The sequence below is a fragment of the Entelurus aequoreus genome, linkage group LG06 (genome assembly GCF_033978785.1).
Source record: "Entelurus aequoreus isolate RoL-2023_Sb linkage group LG06, RoL_Eaeq_v1.1, whole genome shotgun sequence".
Lineage (NCBI taxonomy): Eukaryota > Metazoa > Chordata > Actinopteri > Syngnathiformes > Syngnathidae > Entelurus > Entelurus aequoreus.
The window spans coordinates 36,833,124-36,843,051 of NC_084736.1; the positions used below are offsets into that span (position 1 = coordinate 36,833,124).

Sequence of the window (9,928 nt, forward strand, 5' to 3'; positions counted from 1 at the left end):
GCCAAGAACCGAACCCTGGGGATCTCCGCACGTTACCTTAACATAGTCCGAGGTCACATTGTTATGGGAGACACACTGCATCCTGTCAGTAAGATAAGAGTTAAACCAAGACAAGGCTAAGTCTGACATCCCAATACGCGTTTTGATACGCTCTAATAAAATATTATGATCAACAGTATCGAAAGCGGCGCTAAGATCAAGAAGCAGCAACATAGATGACGCATCAGAATCCATCGTTAGCAATAGATCATTAGTCATTTTTGCGAGGGCTGTCTCCATAGAGTGATTTGTCCTGAAACCGGATTGAAAAGGTTCACAGAGATTGTTAGACGCTAAGCTGTTGTGCGACAATTTTTTCGAGGATTTTCAAGATAAACGGAAGGTGGGACACCGGCCGGTAGTTTACCATGAGGTCAGGATTGAGGTTAGGTCTTTTGAGTAGAGGATGAATAACCGCTTTTTTGAATGCTAGGGGAACAGTGCCAGAGGAAAGTGATAAGTTTATAATATTTAACACTGATGGACCTAATAATACAAAAAGCTCCTTGATAAGTTTCCCAGGAATTGGGTCAAGTAAACATGTTGTTTGTTTTGTCCCATTTACACATTTTAACAATTCCTCCAATGTTATTTCATCAAAGAGAGAGAAACTATTTTGGAGGGCAGTGTCCGTCGTATATACAGTCGTATCTGTGTTAATAGAACCCAGTTGTAGCTGAGATGCATTGTCTTTAATCTCTTTTCTAATGACTTCTATTTTCTTATTAAAGAAATTCATAAAGTCATCTGCTGAGTGGGTGGAGCTACTGGGAGGAGTCCCTTGTTGGGTTAGCGATGCTACTGTACTAAACAAAAATTTAGGATCATTTTTGTTGAGGTGGATGAGATTTGAGTAATATTTAGCTTTAGCTGAGGTAAGCATGCGTTTATAAGTTATTAAACTATCACTCCATGCTTGATGGAAAACCAAGTTTAGTCGCACGCCATTTGCGTTCCAGCTTTCTACATGATAATTTCTGGGCTTTAGTTTCTTCTGTAAACCATGGGGTACGCCTTTTAGAGGCCCTTTTTAGCTTTAGCGGTGCTACACTATCAATGGTGTCGCGCAGGGCGTCGTTAAAGTTGTTAATAAGGTTATCAATAGAGCCCACATAATTTGGGAATGGTGCCATTACCGAAGGCAGTAGGTCAAAGTCCGAATAGGGCCCTGGGGGGCGGTAGATGACAGCCAGGTGCAGAGGCAGCGGTGTGACAAACCTCATAGTAAGCACCTCAAACGAGTTATATTTATTATTTAGGTCCGAGGTAAGGCTAAAGTTTTTGTTGTATATTAGTGCAACACCCCCACCCCTTTTAATGGGACGGGCAATATGCGTTCCCGTATAGCCAGGAGGAGACGCCTCACCCAGCGCAAAAAATTAGTCTGGTTTGAGCCAGGTCTCGGCTAGACCAACGACATCAAGATTGTTGTCTCTAATGACTTCATTAACTAATAACGTTTTGGAAGACAATGATCTTATGTTCAAAAAGCACATATTATAGGTAGTGGGCTGTTTTGAGGAGTTTTTGTTGAAAGTATCCGTAGTAGCAATATTAATAATGTTACGTTTATTATGCGTAGTGCACTTTAAATAAGTTCGACCATATCTAGGAATTGATATGACAGGAATTTTTAGATTGTTTGCCACCTCAGTAAAATGCATGTCCACCTCTGACGCAGAAAAAACATTATGTGAGTTGTATATTATTCTAAGAGAATTGCTATGTGTGGAGGGATTATCCAGCCTGGCACTGGCTAGTTCTAGTTTAACAGACTCCTTATTAGCGCTTCTTTGAGGATTAGCCTTTAGCTTTTTTGTTAGCCCCGCTAACAACAACGCCTTTAGCTTTGTTGTTAGCCCCGCCCGACATCCCCGCTTCTGCACACCGCTTACGTCTCTTACGTTGACGGTCCCCACTGGTAGTGGACCCCGCTGCTTCAAAGGCCACTGCTGGATGTAGCTCGCGAAGAATTCCCAAGCTAGCGAGTAGGTCCACCGTACACGCATCTTTCAGCCCAAAATGGCCCGATCTCTCCACATCCAGAATCGTATGTCGGTCGTAAGTGATCACGGAGTGAACACGCTGTGAGCCAGCCATGAAATTGACTGAATTGACGGGTATTTTTGCCAAATCGGTCTACACATCCAAGAGCGCCTGCAAGAAGCTGCCGCTGTGAAGCGCCGCCATCTTGACTTATATATTGTGTTAGTTGTGTTAGTTAACGCAATAGTGTTTGAAAAAGGTGCCATGCGTGCACGTAATTAACATAATATGACCTTTTTTAGGCCATGCTGCCCCTCCTGCTGGTCCTATGTGGCCATGTGTGGGGGTCTCAGCACCACGTGGAGACCAGAGCACAGACCTCGAGCTCACAGGATTCTTCCTTTTGCTTGTAAGTAGTCACAGGTTGCTAGAAAAATAGGAAAATACTAGACAATAACCTGATAAACACATGTTCAAAAGATGAGGTTTCCTACTAGGTACACAGGTGTCAAAGTCAAGGCCCACGGTTCAGATCTTATCATTTTATATTGGCCGCAAATAATATGCATCAATAAAGTATTTTTTCTTTTCTTACTAAGTGCTTTTGTGCCTTCCATTTTGACAGGAAAAAAATACACATATTCTGCATGCAATGGCATATCCTTCAATATTATGTAATACTGCAACAAATATTATAATATACATTGCAAACATTTTTTTTTGTTAAAGTAAAATCAATCACTTAAATATATGCTTGAATTATGATTACAAAGCAAGTTATCCAACAAATCGCACCCTCTAAAAATTACAACAGATACTATCAGTGTTGGCCCTGCGATGAGGTGGCGACTTGTCCAGGGTGTACCCCGCCTTCCGCCCGATTGTAGCTGAGATAGGCTCCAGCGCCCCCCGCGACCCCGAAGGGAATAAGCGGTAGAAAATGGATGGATGGATTACAGTTAAATAATACAACTGACCTGCCATTTTTGTTTTTTTTTACTGTCAATTTTACAGTTTTTTTTATTGCATATAATTGTGAATGGAAAAATTGTGCCACTGTTTTTCTTACGGTAAATTTCTGGCAACCGATCTGCCAGTTGTTTTCCGCAAAAAAACCAAAAAAAAAACCTGTGATACCGTTTTTCCACTTACAGTAATGCACCGTAAAAACAATAACCTTAGATTTTAGGGTTTAAAAAATGTCAGCTCGTTCGCCAGAATTTTACCGTAAAAAAATAGTGGTAGTGTTTTTTTCCGTTTACATTAATACGTTGTTAAAACCCACCATAAAGCTTCTAGTGAAGGTGTGACACCTGAGCTGCTATTTTTTTATTCAATATTATCATTGTCTAATCTTCCAATTATATTTTTTGGTACCTGCAGAAACCCTGTATTGGCTTGCATAATTTAAAATGCCTTAAAAAAGAGCCCAATATTTAAACACAAATGCATTTTCATTGTCAGAATGTGTATAGGAGCATTTTTTAAAAAATGTTTTACTTAACTGCACGTCATTTATTTGTCAAAACTTTGTACGAGTTTTATCTAAAGTCCCGCTGGGGTGTATTTTTACATTTAAATGTTGTGATTAATCTGCGTATATGCATGATTACGGTCAATTTCTGGCAACCGATCCTCCAGTTTTTTCTTCAAAAAAAACCTGTGATACCGTTTTTCCACTTACAGTAATGCACCGTAAAATCAATAACTTTAGATTTTAGGGTTTAAAAAATGTCAGCTCGTTCGCCAGAATTTTACCGAAAAAAAATAGTGGTACTTTTTTTTTCTGTTAACATTAATACGCTGTTAAAACCCACCGTAAAGCTTCTAGTGAAGGTGTGACACCTGAGCTGCTATTTTTTTTACAGTAAAAAAACTGTGGTACTGGTATTTCCATTTACAGTAATATGCTGAAAAAACCCCACCATACATTTCTGGTGTTTTACCATAAAATCCACATATATTTTTGCACTGTTCATAAAAATATATAATAATCAAATGCACAGGAAATTGTGTAATAATTTCATGAGGCGAATCCTAAAAATGTATATTCATATATTATTTACGGTTAAAATGGCATAACTGTGATGTGGCCCCCAATGAAAATGAGTTTGACAAACTGAATGTAAACTAACTCTTAACAGTGTGAAAACTAAGCATTACTTATTTTTTCTTCCCCCAAAAATGTAGCACAGAAAAAGATTGAGGGCCGTGTTTGATTAGTCTCAGTATGGTATGAAACATATCTGAGTGTGACACTTGTCTTTATTGAAGTGGTGGTCTGGAGCTAAGCTATCCAGAGATGGACGTGTACAAATGCCTCACTTTACCAAAGGACCTGGGACAGAAGATCAGCACAGTGTGGGGAGCACCACTGGTTAGATGGTCTGCAGCTGATGAGGTAAGACATACAGTCACAATCAAAAGTTTACATAGACTTGTAAAGAACATAATGCAATGGCTGTCTTGAGTTTCCAATCATTTCTACAACTCTTGCTTTTTTTGTGATAGAGTGATTGGAGCACATACTTGTTGGTCACAAAAAACATTCATGAACTTTGCTTCTTTTATGAATTTATTATGGGTCTTCTGAAAATGTGAGCAAATCTGCTGGGTCAAAAGTATACATACAGCAATGTTAATATTTGCTTACATGTCCCTTGGCAAGTTTCACTGCTATAAGGCGTTTTTGGTAGCCATCCACAAGCTTCTGGCAAGCTTCTGCTTGAATTTTTGACCACTCCTCTTGACAAAATTGGTGCAGTTCAGCTAAATGTGTTTTCCGACATGGACTTGTTTCTTCAGCATTGTCCACATGTTTAAGTCAGGACTTTGGGAAGGCTATTCTAAAACCTTCTTTCTAGCCTGATTTAGCCATTCCTTTACCACTTTTGACATGTGTTTGGGGTCATTGTCCTGTTGGAACACCCAACTGCGCCCAAGACCCAACCTCCGGGCTGATAATTTTAGGTTGTCCTGAAGAATTGGAGGTAATCCTCCTTTTTCATACCATCACATACATGTATATATGTGTATGTGTATGTATGTATATACAGTATATATGTATAAATGTATATACACTACCGTTCAAAAGTTTGGGGTCACATTAAAATGTCCTTATTTTTCAATGAAGATAACTTTAAACTAGTCTTAACTTTAAAGAAGTACACTCTATACATTGCTAATGTGGTAAATGACTATTCCAGCTGCAAATGTCTGGTTTTTGGTGCAATATCTACATAGGTGTATAGAGGCCCATTTCCAGCAACTATCACTCCAGTGTTCTAATGGTACAATGTGTTTGCTCATTGGCTCAGAAGGCTAATTGATGATTAGAAAACCCTTGTGCAATCATGTTCACACATCTGAAAACAGTTTAGCTCGTTACAGAAGCTACAATACTGACCTTCCTTTGAGCAGATTGAGTTTCTGGAGCATCACATTTGTGGGGTCAATTAAACGCTCAAAATGGCCAGAAAATGAGAACTTTCATCTGAAACTCGACAGTCTATTCTTGTTCTTAGAAATGAAGGCTATTCCACAAAATTGTTTGGGTGACCCCAAACTTCTGAACGGTAGTGTATGTATGTATATATATGTATGTATGTATATATGTATATATGTATACCGTATTTCCTTGAATAGCCGCAGGGGCACTAATTAATTTAAAACCTCCTGTCACTCCGGCGTTTACCGGAAGCCTGCAGGATGGCCGTGCATGCGCTAATTATTTTAAAACCTCTTCTCACTCCGGCGTTTACCAAAAGGAATGCGGTAAATTTAGGCGTGCGTTTTGAGTGTGATGTAAGCATACCATCATGAAAAGCACATTTAATAAAAAAAACGTTATTATGGTCTTACCTGTACTTATAAATGGAGTCCATTTGTAGCTCCTTCTGACCAAAAGCATCGATAACTTGTTTATAGAAGTCTTCCTTATTTTCTTTCTTCAGTTTTAAAAGTCTCTCTGTCTCGATGGAGATATTCCTTTAATTATTACCTCCTGCTTCGATTGAAAGTCCAGTTTAGAAAACTGTTTTATTTTAGATACCGGTATGTAATCCTCCATGTTAAAAGTTCAGGCGAGAGGAAAAAAAAGAGACGATCTGTTGCTGCGTGTTGTCACTTCTTCTGCAGTACCGGAAGTCGCAAGAAGGATCACTAGCGCCCTCTACCACCAGGAGGCGGGAGTCATTTAATGACTCATACCGTATTTCACACACGCAGCTACGGTATATTAATAAAACATAGCTGCTTACTGTTCTTTTTAGCGTACCGTACCGGTATTCAATAGCTTGGACTTTATATCCTACTGAATAGCTCTTTATCTTTTTTCCTTTGTGCGATTGCAAACTACTGAAATCAGCTTCTTCCATTTTGAAAATGAGGACAGGTAAATCGTCACTCGTGACGTAACGAATTTGACCCGGCGGAAGTCTAGACATATGTTAAATATTTTGCGAAACGAGTTTGACCCGGCGAAAATTATAGACATGCGATAATAAAATTAATATTTTGCAAAACGAATTTGATCCGGCGTTAATAATGAACCGGCGATAAGGCCAAGCATGCGTTAATTATTTTGAGAAACGAGTTTGACCCGGCAGTAATTCTAGACGTGCGAATACTATATTCCCTGCGCCAATTCAAGGAAATACCGTATGTATATATGTATGTATGTATATACTGTATGTATATATATATATATATATATATATATATATATATATATGTATATATATGTATATATGTATGTATGTATGTATATATAAGTATATATGTATGTATGTATATACATGTATATATATATATGGATGTATGTATATATACACTACCGTTCAAAAGTTTGGGGTCACATTGAAATGTCCTTATTTTTGAAGGAAAAGCACTGTACTTTTCATATAGATAACTGTAAACTAGTCTTAAATTTAAAGAAATACATTCTATACATTGCTAATGTGGTAAATGATTATTCTAGCTGCAAATGTCTGGTTTTTGGTGCAATATCTACATAGGTGTATAGAGGCCCATTTCCAATAGGTGTATAGAGGCCCATTTCCAGCAACTATCACTCCAGTGTTCTAATGGTACAATGTGTTTGCTCATTGGCTCAGAAGGCTAATTGATGATTAGAAAACCCTTGTGCAATCATGTTCACACATCTGAAAACAGTTTAGCTCGTTACAGAAGCTACAAAACTGACCTTCCTTTGAGCAGATTGAGTTTCTGGAGCATCACATTTGTGGGGTCAATTAAACGCTCAAAATGGCCAGAAAATGAGAACTTTCATCTGAAACTCGACAGTCTATTCTTGTTCTTAGAAATGAAGGCTATTCCACAAAATTGTTTGGGTGACCCCAAACTTTTGAACGGTAGTGTATGTATATATGTATGTATGTATATATGCATGTATGTATGTACAGTATATATATATATGTATATATGTATGTATGTATAAATATATATGTATATATGTATGTATGTACAGTATATATATATATGTATGTATGTATGTATATTTGTATATATGTATGTATGTATGTATATATATGTATATATGTATGTATGTATGTATGTATATATATGTATATATGTGTATGTATGTATATATGTATGTATGTATATATGTATGTATAAATATTAGGGATGTCCGATAATGGCTTTTTGTCGATATCCGATATTCCGATATTGTCCAACTCTTTAAGTACCGATATCACCCGATACCAATATCAACCGATACCGATATATACATTCGTGGAATTAACACATTATTATGCCTAATTTGGACAACCAGGTATGGTGATGATAAGGTCCTTTTTTTAAAAAAAAAATCAAATAAAATAACATAAATAAATTAAAAACATTTTCTTGAATAATAAAGAAAGTAAAACAATATAAAAACAGTTACATAGAAACTAGTAATTAATGAAAATGAGTAAAATTAACTGTTAAAGGTTAGTACTATTAGTGGACCAGCTGACCCCTGCAGACTGTATTGATATATATTGATATATAATGTAGGAACCAGAATATTAATAACAGAAAGAAACAACCCTTTTGTGTGAATGAGTGTGAATGAGTGTGAATGAGTGTAAATGGGTGACGGAGGTTTTTTGGGTTGGTGCACTACTTGTAAGTGTATCATGTGTTTTTTTATGTTGATTTAATTAAAAAAACCAAAAAAAAACCTGATACCGATAATAAAAAAATGATACCGATAATTTCCGATATATAACATTTTAAAGCATTTATCGGCCGATATCGGCCGCTAAATATAATATATATGTATGTATGTATGTATATATATATATATATATATATATATATATATATATATATATATATATATATATATATATATATATATATATATATATATATATATCAATCATATATATATATATATATATATATATATACATACAGTGGGGCAAAAAAGTATTTAGTCAGCCACCCATTGACAATCAATGGGTGGCTGACTAAATACTTTTTTGCCCCACTGTATATATATATATATATATATATATATATATATATATATATATATATATATATATATATCGAGGCAGTATGCCTCTGCCATGCACAATTGAGGGTGTAGCTGGAGCTGATAACATAGCTGAGAAATGGAGGCAGCACTATTCTGCACTTTTTAATTGTGTTAAAAGTGAGCCCTTTGTTATAGGCAGCATCCACAACAGTGAGGCTGTTGGAGTCACTGTAAGTGAGGTGCTGCAGGCAATATCACCGCTAGCTGATAATAAAGCCAGTGGCCCTGATCATATAACTGCAGAACACCTGAAACATGCAAGCCCCAGAGGAGCGGTCCTGCTTTCCATCTGTTTTACAGGCCTGATGTCACACGGGCTGCTGCCTGACCATGATGGCTGTCACTCTGGTGCCGGTCATCAAGGACAAGGCAGGTAAGGTGGGAAGCATGGAGAATTACAGGCCTATTGCACTTGCAAGCATAATTTCTAAAGTTATAGAGAGAATTTTATTATACCGCTTAAGCGTTTTTCTTACCACTGCTGACAATCAGTTTGGTTTTAAAACTAAGCATGGTACTGACCTTTGTATCTATGCATTGAAAGAAGTGATTGATATGTATAAAGGTAAGAACTCCTCAGTTTTAGTTGGCTATATTGACGCATCGAAAGCCTTTGATAGAGTCAACCATCAGAAACTGTTTTTAAAACTGAAAGAGAGGGGCGTGCCTGATAGTATCATCAGAATTCTGTCATATTGGTATGCTAATCAGAGCATGCAGATCAGATGGGGCGGTAAATGCTCAGCAACATTTAAGGTTGGGAATGGGGTACGCCAGGGGGGAATTCTCTCCCCTGCCCTCTTTAATCTGTATATGAATGACCTATCTGTACAGCTCAATACATGTAGAACCGGATGTGTACTTGGTAATACTGTGGTCAATCATTTTATGTATGCGGATGATTTAGCTGCCCTGTATCCTAGCAGTGCTGGCTTCCAACAGCTGCTGAATATATGTACAGATTATGGTTTAAAATATGATGTGAAATGTAATGCTAAAAAGAGTGTCATCATGATATGTAGAAAAAGAGAGGACAATGACCTCTCTTTTCCTTCATTCTGTCTGTCAGGACAGGTGCTGAGTGTGTGTGATAAAACTAAGTATCTGGGGCACATCATTACTGATCTATTGGGTGATGATGATGACCTATACAGACAGCGGCGTATGCTGTATGCCCAAGCCAACATGCTGAGAAATAAATTTTATTATTGTACATATGATGTAAAGATAAACTTATTCAGAGCCTATTGCACTCCCCTGTATACTGCCCCCCTGTGGGTAAAGTATAAGCAGAAAAGCATACAGAAACTGCAGGTTGCTTATAATGACTGTATGAGGCTTCTCCTGGGAATT

The 9,928-nt window shown here is 37.3% G+C and overlaps 2 protein-coding genes across 2 annotated transcripts in view; one reads left to right on the forward strand and one right to left on the reverse strand.

Annotated features, from left to right (window-relative positions):
* The window catches only part of LOC133652198 (phosphatidylethanolamine-binding protein 4), a 424,418-nt gene that overhangs the window by 13,835 nt on the left and 400,655 nt on the right, over positions 1-9,928 (forward strand). Inside the window, 2 exon segments of the mRNA XM_062050682.1 lie at positions 2,328-2,434; positions 4,300-4,426. Coding sequence (XP_061906666.1) covers positions 2,328-2,434; positions 4,300-4,426 — 234 coding nt within the window.
* The window catches only part of LOC133652128 (WD repeat and FYVE domain-containing protein 3-like), an 81,444-nt gene continuing 81,216 nt past the window's right edge, over positions 9,701-9,928 (reverse strand). Inside the window, exon 12 of the mRNA XM_062050538.1 lies at positions 9,701-9,721. Within this exon, the coding sequence (XP_061906522.1) occupies positions 9,701-9,721 (21 nt within the window). The remainder of the gene's footprint in view (positions 9,722-9,928) is intronic.